This window comes from Vulpes vulpes, chromosome 2, assembly GCF_048418805.1.
Source record: "Vulpes vulpes isolate BD-2025 chromosome 2, VulVul3, whole genome shotgun sequence".
Taxonomy (NCBI): Eukaryota; Metazoa; Chordata; class Mammalia; order Carnivora; family Canidae; genus Vulpes; species Vulpes vulpes.
The window spans coordinates 22,433,479-22,454,349 of record NC_132781.1 but is presented as its reverse complement, the minus strand read 5'-3'; the positions used below and the strand labels follow the sequence as shown (position 1 = coordinate 22,454,349).

Genomic DNA, 20,871 nt, shown 5'->3' with positions numbered 1-20,871 from the left:
GGGATGGGTGCTCTTACCAACCATTTCCCAATGAGACAGCAGTAAATTGGCCTCAGAAAGAAAGAAGAGAGAAAGAATGAAGTGTAAGAGTGGTTTGGGGGTGGGTGCCCTGCATAGCCTCCCACCCCCAGGTCCTGTCTCTTCAGTTACTGGTCACCCTCTGGAGGGTCCACTTACTCTTGATAAAATAAAATGGATCCCAAAACCCCACCTGGGGCATCTTCCCCCCTCCACTCCCCTCTACCCACTCCGGTCTAAAATTGGCCCCTATATTCTCTTGCTCCCCTGCAGAACCCTTCATAGACCCATTACCAGTCCAGCTTGATACACACAGCTGGTCCTTCCCTGTTTCTACTCAGCAGCAGTTCTTTATCCCCACCACAGTGGACCCTTCAGGTGCTCTTACCTCCAAATCCTTTTTTATCTTAAGATTGCTTTATTTATTTGAATGAGTGGGGGAGGGGCAGGGGAGAAGGAAAATCTCAAGCAGACTCCCCGCTGAGTGCAGAGCCTGACAAGGGGCTCCATCTCACAACCCTGAGATCATGACCTGAGCCGGTATCAAGAGTTAGATGCTTAACCAACTGAGCCACCCAGGTGCCCTGCCAAATCCTTCTCTCTCTCTCCCCTTCTGTCACTCTGCAACTCCTTCCTCTTGAGATCTGTTTCCCTTCCTTCAGGCTCCTCTGCTTCCCTCCTGGGGCCAGGACTCCCCTCACAAGTTTTCTAGGCTCCACCTCCCCATCCTACCTCTGGCCACCTGCCCCTATGTCCCTTCTGGCTGGCCCAGGCACCTTACTCACCCATGCTCGCTTCTCCATCCCTGCCCTCATCATGGTGGCCAGCTCTTAGCTCACTCCCAGCCTGGGAATTCTTCTGGGTGTCCTGAAAGGCAGTGTCCAGAACCCACAGGCTCATCCCAGCCACTCACCTTAGCTACTCACCAGGAATGGCGGTCGTGAGAATCCCCTCTGAAAGATCCCTGCACAGGTGCTGCGTCTCAGGAAAGCCTATGGAAGGGAAATGAAAGAAGTGGAGAGCTGGGTAGGGCTAGGAGCCCCACTTCTCAGGCCTTTAGATAAGCCACGTAATGGCTGGGCTGGAGGCAGATAAGGCCAGAGATAAGAAACTCTTTCCTCCTCTTGGACTCAGGGAGCAGGGAAGAGAAAGATATATACATTCACCTGGTGTGTATTCTAGGGGAGTTTGGGCGAGAGAATGATGCAGAACGAGGCATACTGGGCCACGCAATCCAAGTGCCAGCAGGCAACAGCTATGGATGTGCCAGAGATATGAGGAGAGCGATTGAGCCGGAACCAAACACCACAACACCACACTATGGTGGGCAATGCTAAAGACAGAATGACAGCGTCTAACAGGTGTGGGGAACAGGCTGGACAGCAAGGAGGACCCAGCCTCCCTCGACACATGTGCGCTCATGTAGCCTTCTCAGGGAGAGGCCTCTACCTGTCCTCTTCACCCACCTCTTTCTCCAGGGAGAGGCCTCTGGCCCCGCCCCCCTCAGTCCTCAGAGATAAACCACCTGAGTGAGCGTGGCCCTGTCTCCCTCAGTTCCAAAGCAATGTTTTAAGGCGATGATTGTGGTAGCAACGATAGGAATCCTACTAATGTGGCTACCTCATATCAAGTATTTACGACGTGCCAGGTGTGGTGCTAATCCTCACAACAGCCCTGACATGTATTGTCCTTCCACAACACAGGAAGAAACTGAAGCTCAGAGAAGTAACTTGGCAAGGCCACATGGTAATAAGTGGCAAAGCAGGATTTGAACCCTGATTATTGTTGATGTACACCAGCCTCTCACCCTGACTGCCCTCCTAGTCCATGGAAGCTCTCAGGGCACCCCCTCCCCTCACCCCCGGGCCTGGGCCCAGCTGGCTGTATTGGTCCTCCCATCACTGTCCACTCAGTGGACTTGGGCAAAGACCCTGCACTCTTCCCAACACCCAACCCAAGGACACTGGCGCTGGCCCCGAGCCAGAGAGGAGCCCAGACCGCCCAAGGCAGCTCTTCTCCCTCCTACCTGGGACTTTACACCTGTCCTAGGAACAGCACGTGATACTGCAGAGCACACGCTGAGAGGATCAGAGTTCCTTCACTAAAGGACTCCTTCCTTTCTTGGCCTCCCGGAGGCTCACCTCTGCCACCTCTCCCCCTCCCCCCCCCACACACGTGCACGCACACGCACGCATTAAGGGCAGAGGAAAGGAAGCACAGATTCCCCCAAGACAGAAAGGCGAGGAGGAAACGCAGCCCTCCTAGGGGGAGGAAAGAACAGTGAGAACGGAGGAAGGCATCCTGAGGAAAGACCTGGGCAGCCCTCAGGACCCTGGCTTCGTTCACGAAGTCACTAGGGGATTGACCCTCCTCCGGCCACGCAGCAGCCATCCCCCCGCCAGTGCAGCCTGGCTCAGATAGGCCCACGAGCCCAGAGGCCTGCGTTCAGACAGGAAGAGCCAGGCAAGGCCACAGAGCAGAATTCTGCCCTCTGGTCTGCTGCCGCCTCTGCCAGTCCCCCCCCAGCCCTCAGGCTGGCTCTGCTCCAGACAGCAGGAGCAGCAGCAGCCCGAGCCCCTCCCGCCATGGCCGCCTAGGCCTCGGGGGCCCTGATGCTCTCACACTGCCCTCAGTGGGAGCCACTGCCCAAATCCCTGCCCCCTCCCCTGGGCCCTCCAGGAAGCAGAGGCCAGACTCAGAGGAAACAGGAACACACTGTCCTTTATTTGCGTTTCTCAGAATACTGTACAAAGGGAGTAAAAATCCTATTCACACATTGCTTAGAAAGATTTTGAGGTGAAAGTTCCCTATGATACATGGGGTGTTGGGGGCAGGGAACCAGGAGGCAGAAAATGGGACCAATGACCTCCCCTCCTCCCTCAGGGCCCTGGGAGGGGGCACGGGCACCCACACCTTTTTCAAAGTAACACAGACCCTGGTCAGACCAGGAAAGGGAGAAGGGCGGCTCCTCTTCACCCACCCTCTGGCTCCTGCTCCACATCTCCAGCCCCCAGGCTAAGGAGACAGCGCCTACAGGTAACTTGTGGCTCCTTCCACCATCCTGCTTGAGCAGGGACCATTCCGTGGCCCACCCACCCCATTTGGGGGTGGCCCCAGAACCTCACAGGTACATGCCACACAAGAGGCCCTGCACCAGCTCCAGTCTGCATGAGGAGGTTACAAGGTGGAGGCTGCAGGTGGAGGCTGCAGAAGGACCCTATCACTCATCATTTGTCCCAGCTTCCCCACACCCCTCATACCACTGCATAAGGCAGTGTCAAACGGGACCTGTGCTAACAAGGACTCACAGGCCTTTTCCACCCCCACCACCCCTCACAAAAACCCAGGATCCTTAACCCCCCCACAGCCTCCCGTCCTATTATCACCATCCTATTATCACAACCATGCATAGGGAGATTAACTCTGAGCCTGCCCCCATCCTCACCACTTCCCAAAGGCTGAGATTAGGTCTGACTTCTATTCCCATCCTCCTTCCTAACACCAGTCTCTGCTATGTGGCCCCTTCTTCCAGATCTCAATTCATCATCCTCACCCCTGACCCAACCACCCTCCCCCAACCACCCTCCCCACCTCACCAGGGCCAAGGTGAGAGTGGCCATGGCCCCCTCGCCTCTGGGAGCAGGCCATCCACACCCAGCCCCACCACCTCTCTCCTTCCCCTCCCCACTCCAATCCAGTACCCAGGGTGGGCTGTAGGGGAGCTGCCAGAAGCATGATGAGACTTGCAATAGACAGTTCTCTACTCAGATGGATGAGGCACCATCACGTATTTGCTTTTATATATAAGAGCACACACTGAGGTCATCCTAAAGGTTTAAGAATTAAAGTGAAACCGTCTAGAAGCTGTACCATCCCCCTGCTCCCCTTGCAGGGGTTAAAGTGCTTTAGCAGTCCGAGGATGAGCAAGTGAGCAGGGGGTTTCTCTTGTCCCAATCTCATAGGTCTGCATTCAGCCGGGAGCCCAGCCCATCCCATGACTGTCCCCACGAAGTCTCTATCCAAAAGGCAAAAGGAAAAGATCAAAAAAATCAGAAAGGGTCAGAGACCTGGGGGGCCCAACTGAACCCCACTACAAGCTACTTCAAGTCGGCTACGGGGGAAGTGAGGGGAGAACTAGGGCCCAGAGGCTTGACCCCCATCTCTAGCAGGATCCAGAGGCTCTTCTTGTCTTCAGCATCCCAGCACAAGCTTCCACCCCTCCCCCACCATGCCAGGCAGGGGAAGGGGCTGCACCCTCAGTACTTATTGATTCCAAAGATCCGGACTCCATGGAGCTGGGGCAGCTTGGGGATGAGCACGCTCATCAAGGACACAGTGTTGAGGATGAAATGGATCTGGTCATACTTGGTATAGAAGCTGGTGAGGAAGTACCTGGGTGAGAAGGTTATGAAGAGGAGTAAGATTCTGTTTGGAGGACCCCTTCCTCCCTCACTCCTAGGTGGGGAGTGGCAGATCCCTGGCAGCCAAGGAGTTACAGGAAAGACCCCCAGAACAGAAGCCAGGTGGCAAGATCTTCCCGGTTAAAGAGATCCCCCCCGACCCAGCCCCCTTGCTTTATCCCAGGTCTATGGGCTTCCATCACTGGCAGGCAGGAAAGTCCATCTGGTGAAAGACAAGGCCAGGGAGGCACCAGGACTGAGCCCAGCAGAGAACCCAGGGATACTCCAACTTCCCTTCCTCTGCTTATACCCATGCCAAAAGCCAAAGCCAGGGGAGGTTTAAGCCTGGCAGGGCCCAGGTCCCCCGGGCCTTGGCCTGCTTGCTGGCATCCTTCTCTACCCCAGGCACTCACAGCACAATGGGTGTGATGGTTAAGAACTTCCGAGACGCTGTGAACTGGACCCCATAGTCCATCTGCTCCCAGTGGGTTAGCAACCTTGCCTTGCCCTGGTCCGGAGTCTCAAAAGGTGTCCCCTTCACCGTGTGCAGGAAGATATACATGCCCTGGAAAGAGGGGCCGTCATTAGAGGACACAAAACGCAAAAGGCCCTCTGACTCAGCTCCTCCATCCCAGTCAAAGAAGTGGGCTCCAGGTTATGTGGAGCCTCCCTCTGAGGGGCAGAGGAATGTGGGCTGTAGGTCAGGATGCAGCAGCTGGGAGGCTGGCTGGAGAAGAGGATCCACTGGGTGTGAGGGCAGGCCTGGCATGAGGATGAAGCATGGGGAGAACTTAGCTGCAGAAATGCCCCTTTGGCCCAGTAGGGGCTTCCCTATGCCAGCTAGGCAGGCACGAGCTGATGGGCCCTGCTTGCCTACCAAAGAGTACAAGCTAGCAAGCAAGGGCTGAGGAAGCATAGGGGCCAGAATGGAAGATGCTGGAGATCCAGACTTGGGAGTGGGGCATTTCTGTGCCAGGATGGGCGCCCGGGTCATAGGAACTCTCTGGAGCCCTTAGTTCAGCTCCCAGTGGCCCTCCCTCCAGGTCCACAAGCCACCCTATTCTGGAGATGTGCAAAAATCTGCAGATTTTAGTCCTCTTATCAGAGTGCACATGGCTGGAACCCAGAGTCGGGGTGGGGTTGGGGGGTGGAGGCAGAGATGAGAGCTGGGTCTGGAATTGGATAACAAATGTTGTCAGCATGTCACCCTGACATCTGGCCCATGTCTGGGCGGGGGGGGGGGGGGGGGGGGGGGGGGCCTCCTACTCCTCAGCCCCACCAAAGAGCAGCCCACATGGCCCAGGGCAGGCAGCAGTCAGGCCCTCACCATGTTGTGAATGAGGTTGGTGAGGGTCCAGACAACAGGAACGCTGACAAAGGGGATGCTGAGCAGCACGACATGGAGAAGCCCGATGGCCAGCACATAGGACAGCCAGATGCCGCGGCTGTTCATCACCCGCGTGTTGGGGTTCACTTCACTGTGAGCTGTGCCCACATTCATCCTGCTGCCCCTCTCCTGCCGCTGTTCTGCAAACAAGCAGCACAGGTGAGACAGGTCACACCACTTTCCCTGCCCCCTCACACCATCCAAATCCTTCAGGGAAGGAGGCCATGCTCTCCCAAGAACTCCAGGCAGTTCTGCTGCTTTGATTCTCAAGCAAAGAGGCCAAAGAAAGGCCGTATGGCCTTAACTCCATTCATTTCCCACTGCCGGGCTGGGATAAACACCCGGCTGCCCCCTTTATCGGTTATTAGGGACGGTGCCTCTCCAGGCACTGGGATAGCCTGGGTACATAGGTCAGCAAGAGGCATCCAGACCAGAGCAAAAAAAAAACCACTGCCTGTTCTCCAATCTCATCCTTCAGAGCATTCCCATAAGGCCCTCTTCCCATAAGGCCCACGGGAGGGAAGAAGAGGTCTGTCCCCTCAGAATCACTCAACACACCCCTGCTGGACTGTGCTAAGGGCCTGATATGGGGCATTTCCTACCTCTGAGCTTCCCCACCATTAGAATTAACAAAAGGAGGGGAAAAAAAGAATTAACAAAAGGGGGTGGGGGCTATGAGAAACACAGCAGTAGATGCAATATTTAGGGATCACTACTTCTAACCCCTCCCCTAATTCTCCAATCCTGGATCTCTCCCAACCCTGATCCAGGAGAACCGACAGAGTGGAAAGAGGGAGGGAAGGAAGAAAAGAGAAGACAAGAGACAAGGGACAACCTCTGCCCAGACTTGGAGGCCTCTTTCTTGGTGACACAAAACAACCCATGCGAGATGTTTTATGCATCTGGCAGCCGCTCAGGCTAACCCTTGTGATGCCATCCACTCTGCTGCCAAACCACCAGGGCCCTTTTCCCCACCATAGGAGGGGCGAGGATGGAGAACATCTACAGCTCCAAGTTGCTGAAACCCACACCAACACCCACCTCCCAAGGACACAAAAACCCTACCTGCCTCCTGCCCCCATTCCTCTCTGCCCAGCCCAGCCTCACCCCTCAGCCTCTTTTCCCAGCACCTGCGCCATGCTTTCCTTGCCCAAGCTCCAATGCCAGAGGCCTACAGCAGGAGGAACCAGGAGGGCTGCCCTGGATGCCCCAGAAACAATGCAATCCAGATGCATTCCTGGATGCACATAAGGAGGGGAATAAGTAGCCCCTTGTCTGGAGCTCAGCTGTCCCCAGATCCCTAAGGGCCCTGAAACCAGCAGGAGGTGGGAACGGACTGTACCTTTATACTGGCTCACCTCCCTAGGTGAGGAAAGGTCCTCCCCAATAAAGGCCCTAAGGTCATCACCATGGTAACAACCCCATCTTTGGGGGGGGGGGTGCAGAAACGGGTCCTGGGTGCAGGTAACCAGAAAGTGCCCAGAAGGCCACCTCCTTCATCCTGCTGCAACAAACCCCCTCAGATTCAGATGCTATCTATCTCTGGCTAGGATCACAGCCAAGTCTGTGTGGGAGCCAGGATTCTCAAGGATCGGTTCCTTACTTCCAGAATAATGAGAACAAGTTTCCTCTTCTCAGAGAGCTCCAAGCTAAGAGACCTCATGGGAAATGTGACCCACAACACACCTTCCCAACATGCAAACATGTTTGAGATGGCCCAGAGTGCATCCTAGAAGTAATTCTCCTGGGGCCCATCAGCTCAGCCCATTAGGCTGGATAATTGGGCCTAACAGAAACCCAAGGAACTAGAAAACCGAGACTGGCTCAGTTGTTTACCTTCCCAGGGCCCTGGAGCTTCAGTTACCCTAACAAACACGGCTTCTGGGATGGGTACACACAAAAGCCTGGGGCAGTGGGGAGCTGGCTAGGGAAGTGAGGTCTTTAAGGAGAAAGGCAGAGTTCCCCAAGTCTAACCAGAAACTGCTATCCCTCCCCACTTCTCCTAGACCTACAAAGGTACAGGATTACAAAGATCTGTAGCTGTGTCTCATATTTTGTCCAGCAGTACCAAGGGCTTTGGTGAATCTCAGATCATCCCACACTCCTGTCTTGCTGAAACAGAGCATCTAATGAAGACTGATGAGTCTCAGAAGAACCTAGACCTAGGACCTAACTGATACTCTCAGAAGCATCTTCTTAAAGACTGAACACTAGCTGCCCTGACAGCAGAAATCCCAGAAGACACCCCCCACCCCAGCAAAAAAAAAAAAAAAAAAAAGAAGAAGAAATCCAGAAACTAAGAAAATGACTGGCAGCCAAAAAGACAAGAAATCAAGAAACTATGAAAACAACTGGCACCCAAGGAGCACTCCTAGAGGTTTGCATGACTAAGGATACATACCACTTCCACTAGTGAAAAAAAAAAAAAAAACAATTGCATACCCCACCCCTCCACTGTGAAGGGAAGAAACAGGGAAAACCTGGCAGAGGTAAAGTAAGTCTACAGCAGCTGAGGCTGAAAAGTTGTTGCCCCAGCTGGCAGGTGGCTGCATGGCAGTGCCTGATGTGGTTTCATAACCTGTCTTGAACCGAAGCCTGCAGCAACTCTGTTCTGTTAACTACTTTCTTGCTGGTAGCTCTTCTCTACTCTTTTTCCCTTCCACCCTGGCTCCACACACCAATATCCCTGCTCTCCTGTCAGTCTGGCACCTAAGCCCAGGCCATAGTGTGCCCCAGGACAGCTGCCAGGTGAGCGCTTCCCATTCTCTCCCCCAAGTAAGGGAAGCCCTTTAATTAGCAAACCTTTTTTTTTTTTTTTTTTTTTTTTTTGCCTTCTCAAAGAGAAGCACAAAAACATCCGAGCCCACAACCTGGACCCCAGCGGGCAGTGCCTGGCAGCACTCCACAAGGCCATTTTCATTCTGCCCACCGCCCAACCCGCAGGGCCACAGTCACTCACCTCGTAGCTCGGTCTGGCCCTGCCTCCCGGACTCGCGAGGGCAGTGGGAATGGAAAGACGACGAGTACCAGGGCGAACCTCCACTAGCCGGGGAGGAGGGTGAAACGAGGTGGAGTCTACGCTATTGTTGGGATTTTCGGAGCGGGACCTCAAGCCGTAGAGGGGCCTCCCGCTTCGCTCCCCAGCCTGAGACCTCGCACTCGGAGCCCGGCCCCGTCCGAAGCCCCACCCCCACGTCCACGCGTTCACCCAACCCCGGAGGCGGCCAAACCTTTATCCCCGAAGCCCGGGCTCTCCCCGCCCCCTCCCCCGGCCCGAGCACTCCTCGCGACACCCCAGACTCGGTCTCCCGTCCCTCCCTTCCCCCGTGGGCATCCCTTCGGCTGATGCACCCCCTCCCACCTCCGCTCACCCTTCCCAGGTCCGCTCCTGCCCGGGGCGCTTCCTCAGCAGCCCCCACCTTCCTTCCCGCCCCGCCTCTAGCCCCGAGAGGAGGGTCCCGGTTGGTCCACCCCGAAGCCGCTCGCCCGCACTCACAGTACAGGGCCGGCGGTCGAGGGCCCAGGAGGGGTGCCCGGGGGCGGGGGCCGCTGCTGCTCCAGCAGCTGTAACAACCCGCGGCGGCAGCCACCCCGCTGGCAGCTCCGGCCGAATCAGCGCCCCGCGCCGGCCCCCGAGACGTCACCGCTCGGCGCCTGCCCGCCCGGTGCCTCCTGGGAGTTGTAGTTTACCCCTTTGCCCGCGTACGGGCCCGCCCAGTGCTTCCTGGGAGTTGTCGTTTTCTCCCGGTATTGCAGTCTCGGCCTCGCTGGGCTGCAGGGCCAGAAGACTCAATATCCTGCGAAACTCACATCGGATGATCCTGCTTTGGAGTGTATCGATTCTGCTTTTGCGTACGCGCGCTTCAGGTTCTGCAGTTTACTCTTGCCTGGTTTTGAGACCAGGAAATTCAGAGTTTTAAGTAACTTACCTACCATAGGTCCCATAGGTCCCAGCATAGACCAGAACCCAGAGATTCTGACCCCACTTTTTTTTCACTACGTCTCTCCGGCTCCGCCCTGGCCATATATTGGCTCCACAAGAAACAGACTAGCCGGGCCCATTGCCCTGCCCAGCCCTCCTGGAAGCTGGCTTGTGACGACGTTGGTTACAAGCAGCGTCTGGAGGGCAAAGAATGCAGCCTGTCCGGACAAATGCTGCACAGCGTTTGTCCAGAGCCTGACTGCTTTTCAGCTAACTTGAGCCACGCTGGTCTGAGCCAGGCCGCATCCTTGGCCTCCCCACATTAGAAGTCGAAGAGGCCACGTGTCCTGGGAAGACTCCATGATGAATAGTTCGGAGCCTGAATTCTAGTCCCAGGTCAGCTTGTGTGGCTTTGGAGACTCCACCTCTCTGGGCCACAGTTTTCTCTGCTGCATGTCCCAAAGGCAAGGGCACAGATTTTATTGCCGGGCCAATTTAACACAGGCACTCCTTTACCAGCAGTGTGACCCCGAACAAAGAAATCTTTTTTTTTTTTTTTTTTTTTTTTTTTTTTTTAGATTTTATTTATTTATTCGTGAGAGACACACACACAGAGAGAGAGAGAGGCAGAGACACAGGCAGAGACACAGGCAGAGAGAGAAAAGCAGGCTCTATGCAGGGAGCCCGGCTGGGACTGGATCCCAAGACTCCAGGGCAACGCCCTGGGCAGAAGGCAGGCACTAAACTGCCGACCCATCCAGGGATCCCCCCAAATAACTCGTCTTAATCTCCAATGCCACACCTATGAAACCCTACCTCTAAGGTTGTGCGAATTCAAAAGTATGTAGGTAAAGCACCTGTTGTAGGAAGCTATTCTGTAGGAGGTTGAACTAAATGACCTTGAGGTCTCCTGGTCAGTCCCACTCTCTATACCACCAAAAAGGTCTTGTTTGAGTGATTTTCACTGCCCCCACCCAGCTTCTAAGTCCACTCTGAATGGCAGGGCTGGAATAGCAGGATCAGATGACGTCATGACATGCCAACTTGACCGGCTGTAAACACACCCTGAGCGAATGTGAGAAGACATAAAGGAAAATGCTGGCCCAGGGAAACTGGGGAGCATTTCTCTGAGACCTCACCTAAACTTCTCTCGGGGACTGCCAGGAAACAGTCAAAGCTAAGCTGGTGGGGGCCCCCAGAGGCAGCTAGTGGGAAGCAAGTGGCTATCTGAACCACTCAGAGAAAGAGAACAGGAAACTTCTCCGATATTTCCAGGGCCAATGGCCAAAGAGCGCTCATCCCAAGACCTAAATAAGCAGCCCAGAGTCTGAAAAAGTTCTACCTTATACAAAAATTTCTCCTGCGTCATGGGAGCCCCCTTTTTTTGGAGTCAGCCTTCTGAAGACATTAACACCTGAGTATTGGCCTTTCTGCAGAAACTTCCCATCATTGAGGCAAAAAAGATGTCTTTATTTTTTCCAAAATGAGCCTGCTTGATTCCTTTGACTCTTCTCTGGAATTCTTAAATTGTCCTTCAAGTTAATCAAGCTCTCTAGATCTTTGCCAGTTTCCTCACATTTCTGTGAAGTTCAGTGACCCAGACTGAATATCCACATCTCAAATGAGGGCCTGACTAATGCATAGTCGAAGGGAAAGATTACCCGACATGCCATGCCCTATTAATAACTCCTGTTATCGAGTTTGTTTTTTTTTTTCACAATGGGATTGAACAGAGTTCTGACTCACTGTAGGTCTGTGGTAAGTTGTAGATCAGTTTCTGCTTAATTTAGCCTGAGTCCCTGTCATCATCTTTCTCCTTCTCTAGCTTTCTGCCCTCATAATTACCCTGTCTTTACCAAACATCCTTCAACCATGAATAGGCCTAAGTACTGTCCAGAATGAGTGGCAGCACTCTTATGTGGTGCTAGGGAATGCACAACCCCTTGGACAAACAATTGGTAATATGTGCCAAGAAGCTGAAAAATCACTCAGGCCTTAGAGCCGAGATTACATTTCTGTTAGCATATTCTAAGGAAGTACACCCCATGAACTGTGTGGGAGAATGTTCATGCCATCATGTTTCTTATAATAGTAGAAAAGGGAAAGCAACCTAAATGCCCAAGAAAGGGATGCCTGGGGCAGCCCAGGTGGCTCAGCGGTTTAGCACCGCCTTCAGCCCAGGGCCTGATCCTGGAGACCCAGGATCGAGTCCTGCGTCAGGCTCCCTGCATGGGGCCTGCTTCTCCCTCTGCCTGTGTCTCTGCCTCTCTCTCTCTGTGTCTCTCATGAATAAATAAATAAAATCCAAAAAAAAAAAAGAAGAAAGAAAGAAAGAAAGAAAGAAAGAAAGAAAGAAAGAAAGAAAGAAAGAAAGGGATACCTGAGTGGCTCAGTAGTTGAGGGTCTACCTTCAGCTCAGGACATGATCCTGGGGACCTGGGATCAAGTCCCACATCGGGCTCCCAGAAAGGATCCAGCTTCTCCTTCTGCCTACATCTCTGTCTCTCATGAATAAATAAATAAAATATTTTCTTAAAATGCCCAAGAAAAATATACTGGAGAGGCACCTGGGTGACTCGGTCTGTTATGCATCTACCTTTGGCTCAGGTCATCATTCCAGGGTCCTGGGATTGAGCTCCACATCGGGCTCCCTGCTTAGCAGGGACTGCTTCTCCGTCTACCCCTCCCCCTGCTTGTGCTTCCTCACAAGTGTGCTCTGTCAAATAAATAATTAAAATCTTAAAAAAAAGAAAAATATTATGGCATATCCATTGAATGGCATAGTCTCTACCTGTACAGTTAGTGGTTCCAAAAACCATGAAAAACCAAGAAAAACCATGGTGCAGTATGGGAAAATGTTTACTAGGTTATATGAAAGGATCAGGGGGAAAAAAATAACATGAGTATTCCCCAGGTATGCAGTCAGCGAAATCTAGGAAAAGGGAAACTAGAACAAACATCCAATCCCTTAACAAATAACTTAGAAGGGAAAATGGAGAGGGAAAGACTTGCAAATTAAAACAAATTAAGGGGATCCCTGGGTGGCTCAGCTGTTTAGCACCTGCCTTCGGCTCAGGGTGTGATCCTGGAGTCCTGGGGATCGAGTCCCACATTGGGCTCCCTGTGTGGAACCCGCCTCTCCCTCTGCCTCTCTCTCTCTGTCTCTCATGAATGAATAAATAAAATCTTTTTTAAAATAATAAAAAATAAAACAAATTAAGCAATATGTCAACCAAAGGCCATATTTGGTTTGGTTTTAAAGATTTTATTTATTCATGAGAGACAGAGAGAGGCAGAGACATAGGTAGAAGGAGAAGCAGGCTCCCTGCAGGGAGCCCGATGAGGGACTCAATCTCAGGACCCCAGGATCACACCCTGAGCCAAAGGCAGATGCTCAACCACTGAGCCACCCAGGCGTCCCAAAGGCCATATTTGGATCCTGATTCAAGCAAACTAACTTAAAAAAAGGTTTTTTTAAGTTGTGAGGGAAATTTGAATACTGACTATTCAAATCAATTACATTAGGAATAATAATTTTTAAGGCATGATATGGCCTTGTGGTAAGTTTTTTTGAATAAAAAGTCTTCTTATCTTTTGGAGATGTACTAAAATATACGTGGAGAAAATGACATGATGATGGATTTGCTTCAGAATAATCTGGGCTAGGGAGTTGGGGGGATAAAAAAAACAAGATGGGCCATGAGGTGATAATTATTGACACTGAGAGATGGAGACATGAGATTCATTATATTGTTTTTTCTACTTTTTCATGGTTTTTTAAATTTTTTTTTAATTTTTATTTATTTATGATAGTCACACAGAGAGAGAGAGAGGCAGAGACACAGGCAGAGAGAGAAGCAGGCTCCATGCACCGGGAGCCCGACATGGGATTTGATCCCGGGTCTCCAGGATCGCACCCTGGGCCAAAGGCAGGCGCTAAACTGCTGTGCCACCCAGGGTTCCCTTTTTCATGGTTTTTTAAAATATGTTTTTATTTATTCATGAGAGACACACAGAGAGAGAGGCAGAGACACAGGCAGAGGGAGAAGCAGGCTCCATGCAGGGAGCCCGTTGCGGGACTCGATCCCGGGACTCCAGGATCACGCCCTGGGCCGAATGCAGGCGCTAAACCGCTGAGCCATCCAGGCGTCCCTACTTTTTTATGTTTGAAACTGTTTGTAATAAACACTTTTATAAACCTGCATATGCAGTAACAGTGATGATAAGAAAAAGCAGCAACACTGTAAGATCCTGGCACCAGACTGCCAGGGGTTCAACAACCAGCTCCTGTACTTACTAGCTCTGTGACCTTAGGCAAGTCACTGAACCTCTCTGTTTCAGTTACCACGTTTCTAATGGGGATGATCATGATAATGCCCACCTCTTGCTGTGAAGATTAAGTGGCTCCATAAATGTGAAGCACTTAGAACAATTCCTGGCACCTAGTAAGTGCTCTTCGTTACCTTTTATTAATCCAGTCTACATTTGAATGATGTTTGAGCATCTACTTTACAAGGCTGTGGAAATTCAACAAAATATAAACAGATCTTATATTAGGATGGAGGGTTTGGGGGTGATCTTTTTCATGCTCTAGTTTCAAGCTTTGTGTAAAGTGAGAATATGAGTTTTCAATTTTTTATGAAATGTGTTTGCATTTTGAAAACAGAGGGAGCCACTCTCACAGGCTCTCCTGCCCTCGGGAGCTCCTTAGTCTGCTGAGATAGACACATTCCCCAGCCTTGGTGTTTCCATCTGCTAGGGTGGCGTGGCCTCTGCTTGCCACAGATACAACCGTGTGGGCTGAGATAGCAAACATGGGCGGGGCCATAGGCTGGGAACACAATCCCGAGATGGTGGCTGTGCTGGGAAGTGAGGAGGTGGGGAAACAGGAAACAGAGCCCCTTTCCCTGACAGGCCCTGCAGAGGAGGAGCGGGGTACTCCTCCATTCTTACTACCCCTTACTCCCCCCTAATTCATTTTTTTACCCCTCTGTTCCCCCTACCCCACCCCTCCTTCCTGAAGGGGACATATAGAAGTCATATCCAGAGCAAGTGCAAAGAAGAAAAGAGCTATTTATTTCATTGGCAGTGGGGTTTGGGTTTGGGTGGGGGGCACCCCAGGCCTGGGGTGGTAGCGGCGGGGAGAGGGGTGGTGATGCTGAGCAGACAAAGAAGCACTGAGTTAAGAGCTACTGAACTGGTGAGAAACAGGGAGCTTTGCCTGTGGGCCCTCCCTCTCCGCCCCTCACCCAGCCCTGTGGTTGGCTATTTGGGGCTGCGGACGGAAAGGGCTGAGCCGGCCAGGGCCACCAGGCCCAGAGCCAAGGCCTGGGAACCAGAACCTCCTTCTGGGCTGTTTAGACACCCATCAATCAGCATAGTCTTTGATATGGACCATTGACGTTTTCTTCCCTGGAAAAAAAGTAGGCTAGTAAACTGCGAATATTACAAATTAAAAGGGCAACAGATATGAAAACAATGGCTTTAAGAAAAGTCACTGGTAGGCCCACCTCCTTAGAAATCCACTGCCCCCACATCACCTTCCTCCCCTGTCTAATGCCCACTCCTCCTCCACCAGTAATAACAACAGCTAACCTATCCAGCATTTGCTGTGTTCCAGATACTGGGCAAAGGGCTTCACGTGTGTAAGCTCTTTTAATCTTTAAAACAACCCTGTGAGGTAGGGATTTCTATTATTCTGACTTTACATTGGGAAAGTTGCAGTACAGAGAGTTTAAATAGTCTGCTCACGGTCACACAGCTATAAGGAAGTGGAATTTCTCCCCAAAATCCATTCCTGGCCACACCCCCTGTCCAGTGTGTCCCCATGTTCCTGTAGGTGCCTTGTAAAGACTTCTGTCTGCACTGAGGCACTACATTTAAGTTATCTGCTACACACCCGCTTCCCCTGCTAGGCTGCTTGCTCTGTGTCTTACTCACGTGCATTTCCTCCACACAGTGGGTTCTCAATGAATGTTAGCTGAAGGATGGAACTGACCCGCAACATCCCAGATACACCCACTCTAAGCTCCGAACCATTCTCAGAACACACTTTGTTCTTTCTTGTTCTTTCCTCAGTCAACAATGCTTTTTCCTCCTAGCCTTTTCCATTGGTAGACTCCTATTCATCCCTCAAGACCATCCCTCACCTGTTACCTTCTCCGGGAAGCCTTCCCCAACTGCCCAGGCCAAGTCGACTGCTCAGATCTCTGGGTTCCTCTGACCTCTGCAAGCACCCCAGCTAGAGCCCACCACTCAGCTATCAGGTGCATAAGCCTGTCTTCATCTATAGTCTGGGGGACATTTTACCTCTCTCTGCATCTCCAATGCCTAAAAGGCCCAGGAAGTATATGTTGAACAAATGAGAGATGGATGGGTGTATGCCCCTTTGCCATTTTCCACAAGGAACTTTCCAGCAAGGGCCTTTGCTGCCTCTTCTGCCTAAACTGCCCAGTAAATTGGCATTAGATGAGTCCCTGGCTGACGTGATGGGTAAAGTAGCTTGCTTTCTTCCTTTCCTTTCAATCATCCATCTCTATCCAGACTGGATGTGGGCACTTCCCACATCAGGGAGGCAGGGACCTGGAGACCTACTTTCTTTCCTCCAAGATCATATCTTGGAGGCATGGAGTTACTGCCCTTGGAGGGAGGAGCTGGGACTCAGCCCAGCCAGAGTGGGCATCTCTCCGGGGCCCTGCACCTGGAAGCCAGGCCCTGCCTCAACCTCTTCCCTGCTCCACCATCTAGACACACTGAACATCAGGCTGGAAGGGATCTCAGAGAATATGAGGTCCAGAGAACCAAAGGCCCAAGGGGATTGGAAAGGAATGCACCCAATGGCAAAAGGGGTCTTGGGCCCAGCCCAAAGGCTTTCCCATGCACCCCATAAGCCATGGCGAAGGATGGAACACCCTCATCATAGCTCTTCAGTCCTGTCCCATGGCTTCCCCTCAGGCCTTTCTCACATCCCACCTTGACTGTTCCAGTAACTGGCCTTTCTTCCACCAATACATCCTCCATGCAACCAGAAAGTGATTCAAACATCAAAGCTAATTTTAAGACCCTTAATCTACCAGCCATTAAATCAAGTTCCAATTTTTACATGGCATACAAGACCACAAGGATTTGGTCCCTTTTCACTTTAACCATAGCTTTTGCCACCACCCCTCCATTCCATAGTCTAGGAGAAGCCAAATCTTCTCATGCTCCCCTGCTCTTGCTCATACTCTGCTTCTCTACTTGATGAACTCATCTTTGAAGACCCAGCACAGATGTGACTCTTGGTCAATCCTTCTCTCATATCCTGGAAAAGTTAGTATATCAAGTAAGAATGCTCCCAGCTAAAAGCAAAAAAAAAAACAAACAAACAAACAAACAAAAAAACCAAAAGGGTTCTGACGCTTGGTTGCCAGTAGTGTCACCTAAGGAGCTTTAAAAGTCCCCATCCATTGGACACATACCAGACCAATTTAATCAGAATCTCTGTGGTGGCCACAGGCACTGGTAGTTTTCAAGATCTCTCATATTCTAATGTGAAGCCAAGTTGAAAAGCACTGAAGCAGGGGTTTATTTTTCTCATATAATGAAAGAAGCAGGCGGTTTACTAGTCTTGGTTGAGTGGCGCAGTAATATTCAGGCCAGTTTCTCAGTGATACTCTCGACCTTTGCTTTCTGCCTCATGGCCAGAGGATAGCTATGGTTGACCCTCCATGTTCAAAGCAGGGAGAGAGCTGTAGGGAGAAGGGGAAGGCTTAGCCCATCCTCTTTTATAAACAATTCAAAGACTGTCCCAGAAACAAACTTCCCCTTAGATGTCATTGAACTGGGCCACCCTCAGCCACAAAGGAGGCTGGGAAAATGGGCAACAGGATTTCCGATAAACTGAGAGGACCCATCAGGCTCTATCAGGAGGGATCGAGTACATAATTACTCCCAAACCGGCAGGTGGTATAAAGGAAGGAAATAAGGACCAGATATTGAAGGGTGGCAGACTATGCCACCCCACAATATGCCACTTTGGCATTAAGATTATTTTGAGCTCAATTCACATAAAAAACACCAGATGCAAGAGAGGTATTCTAGTCTCCCCCTTGTTTTTCCTGGGAATAGAGGACAAACTCCCATGTAAAGATGCCCTCCCAGTACCAGGAGAAAAGGAACTCGATGGGGAGTCAAAGCTGAGAGAATTCTGTACAAACAGATCTTGTTAAAAATAATTTTTATCTTTCTCTAGCCTCTCCATATATTGCCTCTCTTTATTCAACCAAGTATAAACGTCTTTGCAACTTGCCACTTTTTTGGGTCTTCATTTCCTTACAAGGCCCCCGAGTCACATAAAGCTTTACATAAATGTGTGTGCTTTTCTCTAATTGATTGTTATGAGTTCAGTTCTCAGGCCCAGCTGAAAAGCCCTAAGAGGGAAGGGGGAAGATGTCACCTATCCCCACGATACGGAGTTGACAGCCAGCAGAATCTGCCGCTGTCATTTATTCTCTCTCTGTTTTTTTTTTTTTTTTTTTAAGATTTTATTTTTTTACTCATGAGAGACACACAGAGAGAGGGGCAGAGACACAGGCAGAGGGAGAAGCAGGCTCCATGCAGGGAGCGTGACGTGGGACTCGATCCCTGGACTCCAGGATCGGACTCCAGGATCACACCCCAGGCTGAAGGCAGCGGTAAACTGCTGAGCCACCCAGGCATCCCTCTCTGGGTCGCCGTTAAAGCTCCTTGTACACACGTCAGTTATGGCAGACATCACATGAACCCACTTGGAAACATGTATCAACATGTCTGTGTCATCGTAGACTGGCAGTTCTCAGCTCAGGTTGCACATTAGAAATGCCTGGGGATGGGATCCCTGGGTGGCACAGTGGTTTAGTGCCTGCCTTTGGCCCAGGGCGCGATCCTGGAGACCGGGGATCGGGCTCCCGGTGCATGGGGCCTGCTTCTCCCTCTGCCTGTGTCTCTGCCTCTCTCTCTCTCTCTCTCCCTGACTATCATAAATAAATAAAAATTTAAAAAAATGCCTGGGGAGCTTTTGAAAAATACCAGTGCCTAGACCCCAGCCACAGAGATTTGAATTTAATTGATCCAGGTGATGCCCAAGCATAACTAATCTGTAAGAGCCTTCCAAGTGCTGCTAACCACTGCTATACACCCAGCTACCTTAAGAACAGAGTCTGTATCCCCTTCAAGGAGCACAGTTCTTGGAACATGAGGTGCACAGGAACTTCTCACTGAACGGATGAATGAATACTGGCAGAGAAGAATTTCTGCCCCAACCTCGTCAACCCCCAGCCTGCACTGCACCATCCCCTGTGGTTCCCCCTTCCTCTCGGTTCCTTCTCTGTTGAGCACTGCACTTAGCCACCCTCAATTAACCACGTGTATGCTCCGGTTGGACTCTCCTGTCTACACACACTGCCTGCCTGCTGGGCTGGGCACCCCAGTCCTACTCTCTCTTGGTAGCTGCCCTAGTCTGAGAAGGACGTCACTCTGTCAACAGCAGCCGTGCTCAATTCTTGTGCTTTACTTAGCTAAACTCCCACCCAGGGTGAGAGAAGAATAATGTGAGGGATACGATTCCAAATGTTTGCTATTCCACATTCAGCCACAATCCCAAAATGGACACCCGAGCATTCAGTGGCAGGGTGCCTAACAAGCAATCCACAGACAAAATTTTCGCTTCTCCTGCCCAAGTGTAGAAAATGTGTCTTATCTGATTTCTTGGATAAATGTGAGTCTGAGAAATGCCCCTGTTGATGTCACAAGAATGAGTCAGTGGTGAATATCTCCAGAGATAATATCATCCAATATCAGATTCTGGCTCCCATCACACTTCTGAAACTGCTTGTTCAAAGGTCACCTCCAGGGCTAGCTTCACAAGCATGTGGCCTGAGCAGCCCCAGAGAGCCCTGTACCCCATACTCAGGGGGATCCTGCCCTTGGTTTTACAATCTGCTGATGCCATCTCAAAATTCTTAATAGTTTTTGAACAAGGGGCCCTACATTTTCATTTTGCACCAGCCCTGAAATTATGTGTCCACTTCTGGTCATTCACAGTCTCCTACAAAATCCAGCAAGGTTTTCCTTCTTAGAAGGGCCTCCACAGCTGAGATGCCTGAATGGCTCAGTGGTTGAGCATCTGCCTTCCCAGCTCCAGGTATGATCCTGGGATCCAGGATGGAGTCTTGCATTGGGCTCCCTGCAAGGAGTCTGCTTCTCCGTCTCTGTGTGTCTGCTTGCCTCTCTCTGTGTGTCTCTCATGAATGAATGAATGAATGAATGAATGAATGAATGAATAAATAAATAAATAAATCTTTAAAAAAAAAAAAAAAGAAGGGTCTCCATAGCCTATGATGTCAGCCTCCTTCATGCAAGAAAAGACTGTGTGATGCCCCACTCCCCCTCTCCAGTGTTCTTTCACTGCATTAGAAGAGGGTGCTGTAACAGTTGCATGGGGTGCAAATGATGGTTGAGATCAAGAGGCTCTGAAGAATGAGCCCTTTCTGGCTCCCAGACATGAGGGAGACTTAAAAGGACCAACTTGAGAGCCCAAAGCTCCAGCAGAGACAACCAGAGTCAGGTCCAACCCAAAACAGAAAATCAGCAGGAAAACTTGTAGGTGACCATTATCAGACTTCAGACACCTGAAAGAACCCCTTCCAAGTCCTGGAGGGGGCATCCACTACCAGTGCAGAGAACAAAGGAAAAATGAGCCACAGTGCCCTCTACCTGGTGAAAGCATTGGGCACCAGAGCGTTGGGAGGAGCCAGGAGACAAGGCTCCGGAGAAAGACAAGTTTTCCCAGGAAAAGGCTGAGGGGAAGTTCATTCACCATGGAAGAAGGTGGCCCAGGGCAGAGTAGAAGGACGGAGAAGAGTGACGGAAGTGGGTGAGATGGCTCCTGGAGGCTGTGGATGTGAGATGGGACACACCCCAATTCTGCCCACCCCACTCCCAGGCCTGCCAAGCAGGGATCCTTTTTCTGGGCTAGGCTCTGGGCAAGCAGCAGAAGCTCTAGGAGGCCAAGTCTCAGCCCCAGCTCAGAGAACAGGGACAGGAGATGCGATGTCAAAGCCTTGGGAGGGGAGCCTGAGGCAGAGAAAGGAATTGGGGCCTGGTTTCCCCATGGCAGAGTTCAT

General features: G+C 51.3%; 1 protein-coding gene across 8 annotated transcripts; it reads right to left on the bottom strand.

Moving 5' to 3' along the window:
• Window positions 1-2,721: 2,721 nt before the first annotated feature.
• On the bottom strand, window positions 2,722-9,469 carry ORMDL3 (ORMDL sphingolipid biosynthesis regulator 3). 8 transcript variants are annotated; one of them, XM_025995752.2, is made up of 5 exons: window positions 9,302-9,444; window positions 8,765-8,847; window positions 5,746-5,945; window positions 4,832-4,983; window positions 2,722-4,410 (listed from the first exon to the last, which is right to left on the bottom strand). In XM_025995752.2, exons 3-5 carry the CDS (start codon window positions 5,917-5,919, stop codon window positions 4,275-4,277), a joined length of 462 nt encoding a protein of 153 aa, XP_025851537.1. In that variant the 5' UTR covers window positions 5,920-5,945; window positions 8,765-8,847; window positions 9,302-9,444; the 3' UTR covers window positions 2,722-4,274. The 8 variants fall into 8 exon arrangements, with proteins under 8 accessions (XP_025851537.1, XP_025851536.1, XP_072603419.1 ...); XM_025995751.2 differs by having other exon boundaries at window positions 5,746-5,940; window positions 9,302-9,420; XM_072747318.1 differs by having other exon boundaries at window positions 9,177-9,419.
• Window positions 9,470-20,871: the final 11,402 nt, after the last annotated feature.

Excerpts from the sequence above, each read along its gene's own strand:
- ORMDL3 (XM_025995748.2), bottom strand. The coding sequence starts at position 5,919 with ATGAATGTGGGCACAGCTCACAGTGAAGTGAACCCCAACACGCGGGTG. Across the intron at positions 4,984-5,745 it reads CCAACCTCATTCACAACATG|GGCATGTATATCTTCCTGCA; the intron begins GTGAGGGCCTGA and ends CCCTCTTTCCAG. Across the intron at positions 4,411-4,831 it reads ACCATCACACCCATTGTGCT|GTACTTCCTCACCAGCTTCT; the intron begins GTGAGTGCCTGG and ends CTTCTCACCCAG.